The 17,797-nt window shown below is 50.5% G+C and overlaps 1 protein-coding gene and 1 long non-coding RNA gene across 2 annotated transcripts; one reads left to right on the top strand and one right to left on the bottom strand.

Moving 5' to 3' along the window:
* Positions 1-23: 23 nt before the first annotated feature.
* Positions 24-4,459, top strand: LOC146334147 (uncharacterized). Its single transcript, XR_014786279.1, has 3 exons — positions 24-460; positions 1,258-1,527; positions 2,395-4,459. It is a non-coding gene; the product is annotated as an uncharacterized LOC146334147 (long non-coding RNA).
* Positions 4,460-5,464: 1,005 nt separating this feature from the next.
* TTC24 (tetratricopeptide repeat domain 24) lies at positions 5,465-17,618 on the bottom strand. The gene is made up of 14 exons (XM_084824481.1): positions 17,551-17,618; positions 17,287-17,426; positions 15,781-16,554; positions 14,290-14,505; positions 13,583-13,711; positions 12,806-12,927; positions 11,498-11,617; positions 11,100-11,203; positions 10,637-10,785; positions 9,824-9,977; positions 8,599-8,678; positions 7,586-7,637; positions 6,238-6,787; positions 5,465-5,605 (listed from the first exon to the last, which is right to left on the bottom strand). Exons 1-13 carry the CDS (start codon positions 17,616-17,618, stop codon positions 6,688-6,690), a joined length of 2,208 nt encoding a protein of 735 aa, XP_084680607.1. The 3' UTR covers positions 5,465-5,605; positions 6,238-6,687.
* Positions 17,619-17,797: the final 179 nt, after the last annotated feature.

Here is a 17,797-nt window from a genome sequence, read left to right as displayed (position 1 = left end):
TCGCGAGCCCGCCCCCCGGAGGAGGCGCCCGCGCTGAGCGGCCCGTCCGGGCGGCAGGACCGGCCGCGCCCTCCAGCGCCCCGGCTGCGGGAGGCGGCGCGCCCTGCGCGGAGCGCCTCGGGGAGCGGGCGGAGCGCAGCTCCCTCTCGCCGCCGCCCCCCTCCAGTCGGCCGAGGAAGAGGGAGGAGCCCTAGAATCCTGGAATAGTCGGGCTGGGGGGCCTGCGAGACCCCCGCGTCCCGCCCGCCTCGCAGCGCAGCGCAGGCGCCCCAGGCGGAGCGTCCCCGGCAGGCGGCTCTCCAGCCGCGTCTTGAGCCCTCAGCGTGGGGGAGCCCCCCGCCGCCCTGGGCCCTGGGCCCACTGTCGTATGGCCCTAGCGGTCGGGAGGTTTTCGCCGACGGTCAGCCGGGATCCGGTTTCCTGCCACTGGAGCCCATGGTTCCGCGTGCTGCACTCCGGGGTGAGGGGAAGAGGTCCTGGCCTTCCTCTCTGCGGCCGCCTTTCAAGGCCTTGAGAGCGCGCCCCTGTCTTCTCTTCTCAAGGCTAAACCTCGCCAGTTCTTGCAGTCTCTCTTCACGGGGCTTCATTTCCAGTCCCCTGATCACCTTCGCTGATCAGGGGACTGAGCACGACCTCCAAGCAACGCCTGAGCGCCCAGGACCCCCTCCTCAGCTTACCTTGCTTTTGGATTGCGTGATAGATCTGCATGTTAAGTGTTAACCGCTTAGAGATGTTATTATCTTGAGCAGGATAGAAGTACGATAAATACATAAAATAAAAAAACAGTAGGATGCACCCCCAGGCAAGTTGGCAGGGGAGGCCAGAGGACTCCCCCTTGGACATCTGGCTGGCCACTCGGTGCAAGCAGACACTGGGCGAGATGGGGCCTGATCCAGCAGGGCTCCATGAATGCTTTTGTACACTAAGATCTGATAGAGCCTCCTTGGGCAGGTGTATGGCCACCTGTTGACCCCAGCAGCCAAGAATGGAGCTGCCATGGATGGAGGCAACAGACTTCTGAACAGCAGCTGCTGGCTACCAGCACCCCAGGACAGGCGTCCTGCTTGGGGCTTCATGGAGGCATCTGGACGCCTCGGTGACATTTTTAGTTCATTTTAGTTCCGCTGTTAGCCATGATATCTAAATATGGCACCTCCACATTCAGACAAAGTGTATCTCTGAAGACTGGATGCTGGGAATAAACAACAGAGGTTTATCTCATTTTATTTATTCATTACATTTTATACCACCCAATAGCCGAAGCTCTCTCAAGGACCACCACCTCCTCGTCCTGCACAGTGACAGCTAGCTGGCCATGCTGCTGAGAACAAGATGCTAGACTGCCAGGGCCCTTGGACCAGTCCAGCAAGGGCATAGCGCCTGAATACAAACATCATATGGTGCCACACTTGGAATGCTGCATACCGTTCTGTGTTTCAGTGCTGCAGCTCAGAAAGAATATTGCATTGTTGGGGAAAGGGCAGCTCAGGTGATCGAGGGGCTGGAGCAACTCCCCTCTGAGGAAAGGTGAGAGTCCGGGATTGCTTAGCTTGGAAAAAAGGCGAGGGAGGGGAGACACGATAGAGGTGCGCGAAGTTACGCACGGTGCAGAGAAAGCAGAGAAGGAGATGTTTTTCTCCCTCTCATAATACTCGAACCCAGTCCCGTCATCCCATGAAGATGATTGGTGGGAGGTTCAGGACAGATACAAGGAAGAGCTTCTCCACACAGCGTACCGTTAAACTATGGAATTGGCTACCACAAGATGTTGTGATGGCTACCAATTTGGATGGCTTTGAGAGGGAATTTAAAAAATTCTTGGAGGATCAGGCCATCAATGGCTACTAGTCCATATATATATTATTTTTGTGAACTGCCCAGAGAGCTTCAGCTATTGGGTGGTATAGAAATGTAATAGATAAGTGACCTCCAGTATCAGAGGCAGTTGCTGAGGAGCACACATGGGCTGTGGCTGTTGTGCTCACGTCCTGTTGTGGGCATCTGGTTGGCCACTGGGAACAGGATGCTGGACCAGATGGGCCTGTGCTCTGATGCAGCAGGGCTCTTCTGATGTTCTTATGGATGTTTAGGTTCTGATAGAGGAGCGTAGAATCTCCGTGTTCAGAGGCAGCCTACCTCTTGCTGCCTGCTGCTGGGGAGCAAACAGTAGTGGGAACCCCTTGTGCCCGGCCTGGTAGGCCCTTGGCAGCATCTGTCTGGCCACTCTTGGGATCAGGATGAGGGCCTATTTGGGCCCTGTTGGCCTGAGCCAGCAGAGCAGCTCTTGTGTTCTTATGTGAAACTGCGTTTGCCCACGCCCATCCCTCGGTACCCTTCCCGCTCCTCTCCCTCCCACTGTGGACATTAACACTGCTCATCAATTAATCTCCGCAGGCAAGCTACAGAGAAAAATGCAAGGCTCTCTGAGGAAGAAACAGCAGCCAGTGACCACTTTGCCTCCAACACGGCAGCTCTCCGGATACAGTAGTCCCTCCTTCTATGACCTCACGAGCCTCTCATCCTCCGTGGAATCCACCAGCTCTTCTGGTTTTGAATGTGACAGTTCTCTGGAAAACGCCAGTCCCTCAGAGAGTCCCAGCCCACCCCACCCTGGGCATAGCAGCAGCTCTTCTTCTGTGGTGGTGAAGCGTTTCATGGAGCACACCGAGCCGCCGACCTTTGAGTATTGCAGCTCGCCCACTGACGGTCCCTTAAGTTTTGGAAGTGGACCTTCCCCTGAAAGCACTGTGCGCTTGGCTCTCGGGGATACCACTTCCCCTGCTCGCAGCTCAGCAGCTGACAGATGGGTTGTTGACTCTGACAATCCAAGTCTTGGGGGGGATTTTGGAGACCCCGCTGCTGTCTGCCCCTCCAGTCCTTCGACTTCTGTGGTGGCAAGCTCAGAAGAGTGTTCCAGCCCCATAGCCAGCTCTCCCGGATCTGGACCTTCAAACCATCCACAGAGAGAAGGCCACCAAGAAAATACAAGGGGGTCGGCCACAGAGAGTGAAAGTGATCCTGAAGGCCCGCTCAGGCACGTGGTATATTCCCCAGGAATAGTGCTTAAGCACTTGAGAGGGCATTGTGGATGCTGGCGAGAAAAAAGAAGCTCCAGTAAAGAGACATAAAGCAGCAATTCACAAGCACTTCTGGCAAAGTCACCTTCAACTCTGGGACTGCTTCTGGGGCTTAGTGGCTTATAGCCAACAGGCAGTTAGCCCTTTGCCTCGACAAAACACCACTTGGGTGACAACACAGTCAAATGTGTATCAGATGCACAGTGTGTTCTGCATACTGGGCAGAATGATGTTTCTCCAGGACATGGAAAGAAAACATCCATGCCCCTTGGTTGACCAAATTAAATTGAGGCAACTGAAGTAACTGATTTCAGTCACCAGCTTTCAAGTTCATGCCTTTCCTGAACACGTGTGCATGCTAATGGGCTGTGATAACAATTAAAGCGTGTCTGCCTGCAACTAAACAGAGCCTTTATGCTATCCAGGAACAGAATCCCAAACCTTTGGTTGTGCAGCCTACGTGCTTTTTGCACTGCAGAACTGGCATCTCCCTTGGTGAGCAACTATGAGGTCAAGGGTTTCGATTTGGCTCACTGCACACACGAGGAGGATGCTAAACAAGTTTACCTATGTGAAGAATTAAGTGTGCCAAACTTTCCAGAACAAAGAACAGGTAGTTAATGGGAAGAACAAGTTTCTCCATGACATGGGAAGCAAATGTCCAAATTGCTCTTTAGCTGGGGAGTTTACACGTTAATAATCCACACGTGGGTACTTATAAACACAACTTGTTGCAGCATGTAATGCTTGACATTGAAAATCAGCTATGTTTGCCCCTGGTTCTTTCTTTTGAGGGTTTAATGCAATGGGACAGTTTGGACACAATATTTCTGGTTCTTCAAAGTATTTGAGAGATTTGGAATGAGCTCTGTGCTTGCATCTTCCCCCACCTCCCCTCCCCTCGTACATGTGGTTTTGGAGAATTGAAAATGCTAGGACTGAACCATCCCAGTTTATTTAATACCTCTATTCAGAGAGTATGAAAGTAGACTTTAATTATTATTATTATTATTATTACTGCATTTATATCCCGCCTTTATTCCTCTTGCAAGGAACCCAAGGCGGCTTACATTATCCTCTTCCTCTCCATTTTATCCTCACAACAACAACCCTGTGAGGTAGGTTGGGCTGAGAGTGTGTGACTGGCCCAAGGTCACCCAGTGAGCTTCCATGGCCGAGTGGGGACTAGAACCCGGGTCTCCCGACTCCCAATCCAACTCTCTTGCCACTACACCACACTGGCTCACCTTGATGAGTATTTGGCTGTAGCTGAATGTGTTTTTGAGGTCAGTTCCAGTTTGGCATCCTTGCTTCAGAGTAAGTGTACCTGGTTCTCTCATACTGCTCTCAGAGGAGACATATTATAGACTCTTGCTCAACTCTGTAGCGTTTTTCTCAGAATCCTTTCCAATCTTCTTCTTCTACTGTGATGCCCAGAACAGAACATGGTACTTGACTCCAAATTAGCTGTAACTCCTTGTATCTTGGAAGCAGAGCTTGTGATCCTATAAGCACAACTGAAACTTGCATTTTAGGCACGTGCTGGCCTTTGAAATCCTTCCCAGCTTTCAAATGCTGCTGATCTAGAGTGAAACGGTTTCCGGTCCCCTTGCCTTGCCATTGTCCTCTTTTGTGTCTGGAGAGGAACCTTTGCTACAGAAGGCCAACCTAGACATGACGGAGCCATTCAATGCCATTAACGAGGAACTGCCCCAGTCACGCAAAAGACGCCGGAAACCCTGCTTTTCAAAGCAAAAGGAGCGCATGTAATGAGCGGAAACCTCCCCCTTCTGTTACCCTCTCTCTGCAAGCGCTTCTCTTTCAGCTGGGCTCACTTCTGATACAGAACCCTTCAGGGAGAGGAGCTATTGGTGGGGCTGGGAGAGGGCAGTGAAGAGGTAAACCACCCACAGAAGGAAAACGGGGGCTTAGGACCTCATCGTGATTCCTTTCTTTCAGTGGCTACTAGTCCTGATGGCTCTATGCTACCTCCAGGTTCAGAAGCAGTATGCCAATGTGTACCAGCTGCTGGGGAACATGGGCGGGAGGGTGCTTTTGCACTCGTGTCTTGCTTGTGGGTTTCCCGTGGGCAGCTGGTTGGCCACTGTGTCAACAGAATCCTGGAAGGGAGGGACCCTTTGTCTGATCCAGCAGGGCTCTTCTGATGTTCCATGTGATTGGGGTGGTTCTGTGTTTAATCATGCAGGGCTGCCGTGTCTAACTTGGCCCTCAGAAAGAAGACCAGTGGTCTAAGTACAAAAAAATAATCTGCAGGGACTTTTGGTTCTTAGGTCAGAGCGCCTCCCCTCTGCTCTGAACCGTGCCCTATTCATGACCACCACTTTCATCACTGGGCACACCCTTTAGTTAAAGAGTCAGACAATTTTACTACAATATAATTTTATTATATTTAGAATGTCAGTATAATGTAATGTGTTGTCAGAACTGCAGTCCAACCAACAGCACTAACTGTAGCATCCAGGGGCCCCACGTGGCGGGGATTTTTTTAAAAGGCACCAGGAGATGCTCTCATGCAGTAAACCAGACCAGGGGTGTGGCAGAGTCTCATGGAAGGGCTCTGGCACCACTCGTAAACTCAATGCCAGTTCTGTGTGTCCCTGACTGCACAGCCTTGCTTTTGCAATTGGCAATGACTGATCTGTATTATGCAGACAACCAACCATTGGATAGATGGAAGAGGGCTGGTGCCTATGCGAAAAGGCCATAAAGTGTTGGGGGAGGGGAGTTGGTTTAGAAAGATGACTGAGGAGGGATGTGAGAAGACTGTTTGTGGTGCAGAGAAAGTGGGCAGAGAGAAATTTCGCTCTCCCAGGATACTAGAGCTGAAACTGACTGGCTGTAGATTCAGGATAGGCAGAAGGATCTCTTTTGTCAGCGAACATATCATTAACGTGTGGAATTCATCACCACCAGAGGCGGTGATAGCTGCTAGCTCAGATGCACTTAAAAGAGGAACAGAAGAAGTATGAAACACTCCTCTTCAGAGGCAGGCTACCTCTTGAGGACCAGTTGCTTGGAGGCAACAGCGAGAGAAGGCCTGGTCTGGTTTACTGCACGGGAGCATCTCCTGGTGCCCTTTAAAAGAATCCCTGCCACTTGGTGCCCCTGGACATACCCTGCTTCTGGGCTTTCTGGAGGCAGCTGGCTAGCCACTGGGTGAAGCAGAGTGCTGGACCAGATGGGGCTTTAGTCTGACCCACCAAGTTTCTTCTGATGTTCTTGCCTGCCCTGTGGGCACCTTTTTATAGCGGACAACGATGCTTCCGTCTTATGCTGGGTGATCATCAACTGAAGACAGAAAGGTTTAAGACCTCTGTGGTTAAACTGGTGCCATCAGAGCACTGGCAATGTTGGGGTGCCTGGAATAATCACAGATGGCCTTTGTGCCTTGGGCGTGGGCTTCTCTTGCGTGAGCCACCATGGAGAACAGGTTGGGGGACCAGATGGAGCCACTTTGGCCTGACCCAACAGGCTCCTTGGGTTCTTCAGAGAATCTGCATGCTGGAGTTTGCAGATGGTGCTTTCCGACCTGAATGACCTAACGCCTCTTAAGCTCCTCTCAGTTGGTCGGTCCAGCGCCAAGGTACCATCACATCAGGGCACACATTATGGACTTGAATCTGTTTCCCCACCCCTGTCGGCGGGGCTCCAAGCATTGGCGGGGGAAGTGGACTCCAGGAGCTGTTGCCCTGAAGAGAGGAGAGAAGTGAAAAGACTAGAGAGGTCCTGTCTTCAGAAGTGCCGCTGATGGAGGGAGCAGGAAAAGGGAGGGCTTGGAAGTTTGCTCCCAGTCGCAGCGTGGCCTTCAAAAGTATGCCACCAGAATCTTGTCAGCAGTGGTGCAACCAGCCTAGCTTTTGCTCAGCACCACCTTTTCATCTCGAAGGGCCTTGTGCAGATCCCTGTGAATCGGACCCTGTGACCCTGGGAATATGTCAAGCCCCTTCCCTAAAAGCTCAGCTTTCATTTAAAGACTCATAACTCCCTAGTCCTTTTTATTTGTAGGAATATAAGGAAAAGCCTGCAGGCCATATTCATCTCATTTACTCAGTAAGAAGCAAATTTGTTCCCACCTTCCAATGTTGTGGCCAATCAGAGCAAAAGCACTGGGATAATGAACAAGCTCTAGGCCCTTATTTTAAAATTTCTAAAAAACTACACTTTGTTTTATCAGTAGTTTAATTATTAATTATTAATGTTATTTTTATACAGCTCTTCAATCCAGTTCTCAGGACGGTTTACAATAACATTCAATTAAAAATATAATTTAACTACGCTATTAAATAATTATAGACATATTAGGCTACCTGCATTTATGCAGCTGGGTGCTCTGCAAAGGCGCTCCTCAGAGGAGAGCCCTCCCATGCTCACACCGCCCCGCTACTCACACTTCTGGCTATACCTGGGACTTCCGCCTTATCTTTCCTTACAGGCAAGGCAGCCTCTGTGTGGACAAGCCTCCCATCGTGCAGAGCGGGCCAACTTACCCGTCCAAGGTCCTCATCCTCAGCGGGACAGTTTTGCGCTCGTGGTGGCCTGCTGGGTGCAACAGAAGAACCGTGGAGTAAGCCAGAGCAGGCGTTTAGGGGAAAGCCCTCGGGCAGGAGAAGAGGCAGGAGGGTGTTTTCCGCTCCACGGCACACTTCAGGCAGGCAAGATTTCTTCACCTCAGGCCCACTCAGCGCATTACCCACCAGGCTGATGTAGCCTGCAAGGTGTCTGACAACCCCCTGGTTTGTGCAGTCCCAGCAGGTCAGCAAAACCGGGGCAGTTGTTGAGCCCTCCCCACAGTGGGCTGTGCTCAGCTTGGTGGATTTGGGGCCAGCACCCTCCAGCCGCCCTCCAACCAATTGCCAGGCATGGCGCTCTGCCTTGTTGCCTCACATGTGGGTCATTACTAAGGGATGCGCTGAGACTTGGGCTTGTGACTGGCACCTCCCGCCCTGCCTGGGCTAGAACCCCTCAACCTGGGGCAGAACAGGCCGGGGCTCTGCTCACACTTTTCCTCCTCCTCTGGAGCAGCCTCTGTCCACTGGCACACTCTGCAGGGCTAAACCTGGCTTGGCCACAAGTGTCCAGGGCCCACTGGGTCGTATGTGCTCCCAGATTCCTCCCCAAGCCCCGTGAGACATCCAGGCCCCGCTTTCCAGCAGCTGTGACTCAGTTACCACGACAGCCACGCCGCACTACTCTTCCCTGCAGCTACTGGCCTGGCCACGGCTGTTCTTGGTTGCCAAGGCAACCATGGCAGCAGTGCCCTTGCTCGTTTCCAGCCCCTTCAGCTCTGCTGCATGTGGGGTGGTCTGTGCTGGGAGTGACACGTGGCCCTCATTGATCAACCAAGGAGGACGGATCCTGGACGCTGGTTCACACGTTTTGCAGGTCTGACGCAAAGAAATGTTGACTTCCAGAGGCACTATTGTACTATCTGCGTAGTACAAAGACCAATTAAGGATTACCCCAGCGTAGCAAGCGCTCCTGCAGCCACTACTGTGCATACCTCTTTGCGAGTGATGGAACTTCCTGTTCTGAGGGCAGTTGTGGTAGAAGGGATCCGTGCATAGAAAAGTGTTGAGATTGCTGGGGGGGAAACAAGCCAAACATCGAGAGAGGGAAACGAGAGAGATCACTGAGATCCAGTTTCCACAGATACATCACAAAGTAATCTTGGGGGGGGGGGAGTTGTTTGCAAATGTAAGACTTTGAGAAGATAGACAGTGGATGGATACGTTTCTGGGAAATTGGTCTTTTCCTCGTCCCCCAAATGGTCTTTTCACCTTGTTTTTAACATCATTTAATTATTTTAAGGTAGTTTACATCTAGGATTCCCAGGTGGTTTCCCTGCCTTTCAGACGTTTTCATCTGTGCTTTATTTTTGCCTTGATGTTCTTTGCATTTTGATTATTCAGTTTAATGACTCAGTTTAGATATTATAGCAAATCATGGTTCACACCAACCATCGTTTAGAACTTTGGGTAGTTTAGAACCAAACTACAAGCAGTTTAGAGCTGTGTGTCTGCTTTCATTTTCCATCTGTTCAGCACTCCCAGCACTCTCCGAAGGCACAGCAACATCCGTAACTTTGGTTTCTTTGTTTAACCATCATGCCAAATTATAATTAGCACAAATTCTGCTTTGCAAACACACTTAAAATTATGGTTTTTGCTTCTGGCTTCCCAATTAATAGGAAGATCATCCCCAAACCACTTCCCTCCCTCCAAACCAGTTCTTGCTCAATTACCTCTCAATCCACTCAATTTTGCTCTGCCAATCCAACCCATTTCCTCCCTTCTCCCTGGCAGCCAGCTCACCCCCCACATCTCCTTCTCCCTCTCTTCCAGCCACCTTCATGCAGGGCCAGCCCAAGAAACTTTGCTGCCTGACCCCCAAGTCTCTCTCTTTGTCCTCAGATCCCCACTAAACACATGTTCCTCCCTTGTCTTCTGCAAAACAATTTACCAGTTAAAGGCAGGGCTACAGTTATGAGCCTCAATATGAACTCAAAATATGAGTTACGTGTGTGCTTTGATTCATACAACAAGAAAAAGGGGTGCGCTGATACCTCCAACAATGTTCAAGTGGTCTACAAAAACAGAAGTGTGAGAGCCACTGTTTTAAGCAAGAAATGACAAATCTTTTGAACACCTCTTTTTAGAAATTATGGACAACTGCAGATATTCCCAGTGCCAAAATCTTCCAGGAGCAGCTGTTGCTCCTGAGCTCACCTGTTCGCCTGCGTCTGGTCGTGAGGGTCAGAAAGCCCCATGGGCTGTGCAGGGTCTTCTGTGCCATTGCTGGCCAGCACTGCGTGTCCATTTGGAAGGCCAAGAGTGGAGCTCCTGTTTGCCTGTGTTGTCAGTGGAGCTGCAGCTGCCAACGCTACAGGAAGACAGAGGCTTAGGAAGGAAGCGTGGCCTCTGTCTTGTTTGCCCCATTTTATCCTTGCAGCCCTGTGGAAGGTAAGGGTGGTCCCAAGGCCCCTGCCACCCAAGCGGCTACATGTCTGAGCAGGGATTTGAACTCAGCTCTCCTGCAGGCACTCACATAACGCTCTACCTCTGTCATGCCCTGGGCTAGCTCTCATTGCCTTGTCGGAGCTAAAGACACACAGGTATGCGGTTGTAATTTTAAAATAATTTCTGGCAGGGCTCCTGTACTTTTAACAGTTCTAGGACAAGCATCAATTCGGCAGGTTTCCCCAGCTTTCCTCAGCAGTATTGGTTCACACAGCTAGCTAAGCTATGGTCTATGATAACCATAGTTGAGAACCACAGCCATAATTTGGCCTTCCCAATTTACAACAAGCCAAGCACGGTGAAGAGCATTCCCGTCTCAAAGTGCAGTGACCTCTGAGCTAGAGCAAAAGCTCCATCTCTGGTTTGCCAGTTCACACATCACACCAAACCACAGTTAGCAGAAACTCCAATTCAGCTTGGCCCCATGTTTGGCTTGAGCCACCATCTCCATGCCAGAGAGAAAAAGTACCCCTCCTGCAGGCTGTGAAAGTTGGGCTAGGAAAAACAGCTGAGATGGCTTACCTGAACTCTCCGCTGCTGCTTGCTGTGGTTGCAGCTGGCTGGTCCAGGGGACCACAACCTCCCCACAGTGAAGTGCTGTGTGGGTCGACGGGGCAGGGCCAGGTGGCGTCTCGATGGGCTGTGCCCGGCAGCATCGTTGCACAGCAGACCTACAAGCAGTGACAAAGAGGGAGCTGGGATTGGAGGTGTTACATTCAGGCAGTGCAGCGCTGTTTATCCTGGTTCCTGAAGAAGTGGCACTGCCTGTGTGTGGCAGCCATGGGTTTTTTTAATCTGCTGGTGCTGAACTATGAACATTTCCTAAATACCAGCCATAATCAAGGATTGTTTACTTAATATTTGATTCAATAATTATATTCACCTTGGTCTGTGAAAAGCAAAGTAGGTAGATAGACGAGAGAGAGAGAGAGAATCCCAGAGCTGGAGCAGCGCAGCAGTGTGACTGGCACGTTCCACTACTTACGGCTCGCTTACGTGGCACACCGCCGGAGGGAAGTTATGTTTCTTGTGATGCACTGACAACGCAAAGGGAACCTGGCTCGGGGCCTGGGATGCAGGAAAGTGCTTCTGAGGAGAGAGACAGAGACAAAGTCATAGCTACGATCCTCACGTGACAGAAGCCGCCTTCAGGTGTTTGCCAAAGAGGGCTTTCCTGTGAGCATGCAGGGAGCAAGGGGAGGTCTGCAAAGGATGCTGCAACTCTGGATGCAACAACAACCCTCTCCGGCTTGTGATCCCCAGGCACTGGTATTCAGAGGCCTGCTGCCTCTGATCCGGGAGGCAATACGTGGCCATCATGACTTGATGCCACAGCTGCTTTTTTTAAAGACTGAGGTATAAAACAGCAGATTAGGAACTCGCCATGGAAGCAGATGGCATGATCCCATCCCCACAAAAGACACGACTGTTCATAGAGAGCTTGTAGTGGAGGGCATCTGTAAGCTTGTTCACGATTCTCTCTGGAGCTGTTTCTGAGACATCCTACAGGTAAGGAAAATACATCTGTGGTATGATCTAGTCACTGAAATTAGGGAGGTCAACTGTTGTTTTTTAAGGTTGATTAACTATTTAACTTTAATCTGCCAATTAACACTATGAAGCCCATTTTTTGGCTTTTAGTCCCAAAGGAAAGGAGACAGGAAAGGATCTGTCTCTTAGGGCATCACTACACCTCCAATTTATCACACATTCACGATTGTCCACTCACGGATGTTTGTGGGTCCATCACACGAAGTTGTAATCCTCCAATGGTTTTCCTGCCATTTCCCCCTGCCTATCCCATGTTATCCCCAAACAGAAAAAATGCGGTATTTTTTCAGCCCACACAACAGGAGCGCCACGACCTCCCCGTGTATCTCTCTCACAGCATGAAGAAACCGCTGTGTGTGTGCAACCGTGGGTGGTTGTTCTGGTTTGTTGGGGGTGCAGTCATGGTGCCGACAGCAGTGACATCGGGTGGTGGGCATGTCGGTATACCGACCTGCCGGCTTGCTGCCATGTGTGACTAAATGCAGTGCACCGACTTTTGCTCCCAGCTTTGGCTGGTTACTCCACAGCACAGAATGGCCAGCATGCCAGCAGCTCGCCAGGAAGCCAGTGCCTGTGGGGCAGGGTTCAGGCAGTTTGGTGGAGGTCGCTATCCACCCACCTTGCATGTCAATCACAACCAAACCACGAGTAATCTGCAAGAGGAGGGAACGGGGCAGGAACCAGGGAGGACATTTTGTGATGCCCCTTGTGCATGAAAAGTAGGCACCCTGTGAAAAGGTAAGGAACAGAATATAACGATATAGAAACAACTGTGTAAAGGAGCCCTGATCTAATCCCGCAATGAAACCGGATGGAGAAAGCCCCGGTATTGATGCAGATTTCTGTCCCCTCTGATGAACCCCCTAAGAATGAGTCAGCTTACAACTTTAACAGCCACTTGTTAGTACAAGGGAAGGTCATCTTTAGGATTTCCTTCTGCGTTTCACTTCTAGCCATCTTTCAAATGGCAGCAATATTGTGCAATGACACCTGTTCACCTGACACAAATGTTCAACAGACTCAGTTACGTGAAATTCCTAGATTCTGGATTCTTTTCGAGCAGCTGTAAGTTACATCAGCAATAGGTCAGTGAAAATCAAGCTGATACTCAAACACAGAATTACACAGGACAAGCCTTACCTGGCATTTAGAGATCAAAATCAGTGCCTCTTTATAACAGAAAATGGCCTTTCCGGGGTCTCCCAGGTGGAAGTGTGATGCGCCTAGCCCTTCGCAAGCTTGCCACCGGCCTTGAAGGTCATCTGTGGACACATAGGAGGAGTCAACTTGTGCGGGAGACACAGTGGGGTTATATCTGAAGGCCAGCAGAGTTAGCGTGCTCTCTCACTCACTGCAGTGACATGAACAAGTAATGGAGGCTGCAACAAGGAAAACACGTGCTCTGATGCCTGGTTTTAAAGCTGAAATGACAGAAAGCCCTCCGGGCCGAAAAGGTTGTATGCTCCTGCGTTAACGGAACACCCTGCTGTCAAATTCTACCAATGGCCGGGGGAAATGTAATACAATACATTGTTACTCCAAAAGTGTGTTGTGCTGTGCTGCTAGCCAGAGTTTTTACTTCCAGTTAGACAAATATCCAAAGGTCAGCGTCCCTTGCAACAGATTCCCCAGGTGCCTCCAGGGAAGGGCAGGGGGCAGAGGGGATATTGGTTGAAAGGGGGGGGGGGGTTGCAAACTGAACTGAAACAGGAAGTGCCTCAGGGAAGGGGCACCTATGGCCATAAAAGTTTGGACCTGCCGTTGCTGTTTTTGCACACTGATTAGGGACCCCTGGGAGGCACCTTTCCACTTTGGAGTTGTGTGTGTGTGTGTGTGTGTGTGTGTGTGTGTGGCGGGGGGTTCTACTTTGCCTGGATCTCTCTTCCACTCGTCCCATTTCCATACCCCTTTCCTCACCTGAGTCCTTGAAGGCCTGGAGTGCATGGAGGTAATTTTCCTCAGCAGCTTCATGATTGCCCAGTTGGCTAAATGCATAGGCCAAGTTGCCAAAACATTGCCCTTGGGCTCTCCTGTTCCCCAGTGTACCTGCACAAAATGAAACACAAGCTGTGTGTCCTATGGTGGCCCCCGCTGTTTTTTACTGCCCCCCCGTACCTTTAGTAGTAGCCCCACACAAAGAAGGGGGGTCTCAGGGGCCTGCATTCCACCTCTGGGCGGGGCCAAAGGTAAAGGCGGCATGGCCAGAGTGGGTGGGGCCAAAACATTTTCATGACTGACTTTGAGACTATTCAGAAGTAAGCAGGACAAGGCCTCTATGGAAGTACACAGGACTGAATCACTCGGCGGCAATTTCAGATAGCCCAGCCAGCATGGCTGGCTGGGGAATGCTGGGAGTTATAGGCCTTTTCCTCTGTCTAAACATGCATAGGATTGTGCCCTTAGTTGCTTTCAGTACACAGATATGCCAACTGACACTCCACATCTCTGACAACGAAAGCTTCTGCTACAATAAATCTGTTAGTTTTTGAAGTCTTTGACAGGCTACAAGACTCTTTTCAGCCTCTGTGCTCTTTTACTCTAGATTTCTCCCCTTTTTAATGCATCGTGGTGTGTGCTCCTTGCTGGACCCCTAGGCCAGTTTGGGGTTCCTCGTGGCAGCCTACTGTGTAACGCAGCAGCTCTCTGGTGGAAGCCCACGGCCGTGCTGAAATCCCCGAGGGTATTGTGTGTGGCGCCAAGGTTCTGAAGGACGGCTGCTTCTTTGCACCGGTCATCAGGATCAGTCTGGCAGAGCGGGAGAGCTCTCTCAAAGCTTTCAGCCGCCAAGGAGAAGATTTTGAGCTGGGAGAAGATGAGCCCGATATCGTTGTAGAGTTTTCCTGTGGAAGGGGGGGCAGAGGAGAGCGAAAACAGCAGGCGTTGACAAATATGCAAGTCAATTTAAATGTTAGCGACATCCTCAGTGACAAAGGGAGCTGGGAGGGGGGTGCCCTCTCCCAGCGCTAAAGACAGACTGCCACTCTACCTGTGAGAGGGATGGCACATTCCTCCTGCCTCTCTCTGCACAGAGAAAGAAGCCCCTATGATGGGGGTGGGCTTCAGGGCAGGGGCCTGTCCCTGACATCACCCAGGCCCCAGCGCTATGTATTTTATTTACTGATTTCAGAAGATTTCTATATTGCTTTTAATTTAAAAGCGGTTTACAAGGGAAAACATGATAAAATGCCATAAAACCAAACAACAAAACTGTGATCATAAAATCTCTTTAGCCAAGGGTAGCTGGCTAAAGCTGGCTAGTGGTCAGGAAATGCCTGGGCGAACAGATGTGTCTTAAGTTGTTGGCGGAAACACTTCACACTAGGAGCCCACATGATCTCCACAGGGAGATCATTCCACGTGGGTGGGCGCCACAAGAGAAGGCCAAACGAACATTCAATATGCCCCTGGGGCCAAAACAGATTCCCATTCCTGAAGTATGCAACTTGGTGCAAGGTGCTCCTTCCCTGCCTAACTTTGCCTCACCTCTGCCCCAGCGTATCCAAGGTGTGAGGCTGGAGTGTCTTTTGTCTGGAATTGCATCAGGGCTCCAGCCATATCCTACAGCCATCATAACTCAATATAGGATTGTGCCCTTAATCAAATATCCAGCAGGCCAAAGACCATATATAACACCCCTATTATCTTACCAAAGAATACCACCTAAGACTGGGGGCGGGGGGCTCTGCTCCATATGCTGCATTGGCGTATTCTGCAGAAGCCTGTTAAAGCCCAAGAGCATGATGGCCCTTTTGGTTAAAAATATGCTACAAAAATTTAATAGCTCTGCAATGCACGGTCAATAGCTCAAAGTATACGTTGGCAGCTACAGTGTGCAACAGGAGCTTGCACCCTGCATGGTGACTTAGCACTTGTGTGCATGTGTTGACATGAGTGTGCATCACAGGCAAACCCTTTACACACTGAGGAGAGAGCTGGACCCTGGAGAATGAGAATCCTGGCAGCTCCTGTTAACAAAAATTTAAAAGGCAAAAATAGGGGCAATGATTTAAAAGAAGGCCAGGGCCAGAAAAAAGGGCCTGCTCCTTGTCAACACGGATAGCCGAAGCATACGTGACCGGCATTAACTCTTCCTTTCGTCCTCTGCTGAAACGTACCGAGAAAGGCCCTGTTTGGGATATGCTCACATATCAAGCGGCACTCGTGCAACACCTTGACAATCTCACTGGCCCCATGCTGTCGACTCTGCAGCATCTGGCTGGCCGCTTTGCTGAGTGCCCCTGCAGCAGCCTCCAGGCTCTTCACTTCTGCATAGGCCCGGCCAGCTTCCAGAAAGCACTGGGCGGCTCGCAAAGGGTTTTCCATGCCTAGATAACAGTAGCCCATCTTCATATAGGTGCCAGCCTCACTACCAGCCTGGATGGAATGGTAGTGGCCCTGGGCCTTGCGGAAAGCCTCCAGGGCCTTGGGGAAATCCCGCAGGGCCTCGTGGGCAGCCCCGACATTGAAGAAAAGGTCCCCGAGGTGCTCGGCATCTTCCCCCTCCTTGGGCTGGGATTGGAGGAGGAACTCCAGGCCTTTCTCCGCTTTGCCGGCCTCTACGTAGGCTGCACCGAGGTTGAAAGCACACACCTTCTGGGCCTGCTGACTCGGGGTTCCGACAGAGAGAGCGAACGCTTTCTTGAGGCGTGATAAGGCCTCCTCCATGTTGCCAAGCACCAGGGCCTGGTGGCCGGACTTGGTGAGGCCTTCAATCTCAGCTTCTCTTCTCGAGGGCTCCTCGCATTCCTTCTCTGGTTCCACGGGAGGCGCTACCTTGCCCTTCCGGTTTTTCTTTTTCTTGCCAGACACCTGAGACACCGCTGGGCCACCATGTGGGCTGAGCTCTGCTTCCAGTATAGAGGATTCTTCCAAAGCCATCAGGGGGGCTCCTAAGGAAAGATGAGCAGAGAAGAGCGTCGTGGAAGTCTTATCATTTCAGATTTCTAAAAGCCTGTACCTACAGCATACTATGCACTTAAAAGCCAGCCCACAGGCTACAAAAAGAGAAAACGAATGCCAGTAGGCACCAGAATGAAAACAACAACAAGATGATGTGGGGAAATCCAAGGTGAATCAAGATGAGAAAACAAGGAGGGGCTAAAGAGTGTTTTATTATGAAAGGAAGAACAGGAAGCTGGTTGCATGTTAGCTTCACCTGTGGAATTTCTGCCTGTTTTGCAGCCAAAGAAAAAGGAGACTCTGTCCGTTTAAAAAAGTTGGTAACTAATTTAAATGCATGCCTACAATAATAATAAAGATCTATGACTCACCGAGATGACATTCAACAACATTTTTTTAATGACCTGCAAAGATCTTGGATGAAAGTTGAGAAGTTACAAAGCATTTTTGCAGATGCTATCAAATGTCAACATTGCCAAGGACGGGCCTGTTGACTCCACTCCATGTTTTCCAGGGCTGATTAAAAATACATTTTTTGGTGCAGGATTTCTTTATAGGGCACAGCGGTGTGTATCTGTGTCTTCTTTTTCTTTTCTCTTTTAAAAATAAACTCCTGCTGTTAATTCAAGCGTGCAAAATGTGAGGTTTGAGGGAGGTTTGCCGCAGGAACATTACGAAATGCCTAATATGCCAGTTCCCCTACAGGGCAAAGCTGGTCTCACTCCCGGCTGCGATGGCTCGCAAGGATTCAGTTTCTGTTTGGTAGGTTTGAGGCATGCTGAATCTCTCCATGGCAACCAGCTCTAACCACTGAGGGCCCACCTCTCCCTCTGCTAGGTTACCTGCGATGGGTTTCGTGTTGCTTTTTAAAGGCACATGTTCATGATTGTGAGTCACATACACATGGATGCACAAACGAACTTTTCTGCAGATACACGCAACTCTAAATGGGGCACTAGCAAGAACCAAAGGCCGTCTAATCTCACCCTCTTCCCAGGAGCAGGAAGACCATTAGCCTCTGAATCCCATCTCCATCCCCTCGTCCCCATCCCATACCGTATCTAAGCCTAAGAGATGGAAATGAAATAGCCGCGTATTCTTCCCCTGTTTACCCCACCCGGATTCCCCCACCCCATTCCTTTTTTGTCTGCCCTGTGTTGAATTATAGATTGTAAGTCTCCTGGGAAAGGGACCTGTACCCTCATGCTCTGTCAAACACTGCGTACGTCCGTG

Source organism: Heloderma suspectum, chromosome 17, assembly GCF_057233095.1.
Source record: "Heloderma suspectum isolate Gila_16-S chromosome 17, 16-S_ref, whole genome shotgun sequence".
NCBI classification, from domain to species: domain Eukaryota; kingdom Metazoa; phylum Chordata; class Lepidosauria; order Squamata; family Helodermatidae; genus Heloderma; species Heloderma suspectum.
This window is presented reverse-complemented; position numbering and strand designations above follow the sequence as displayed.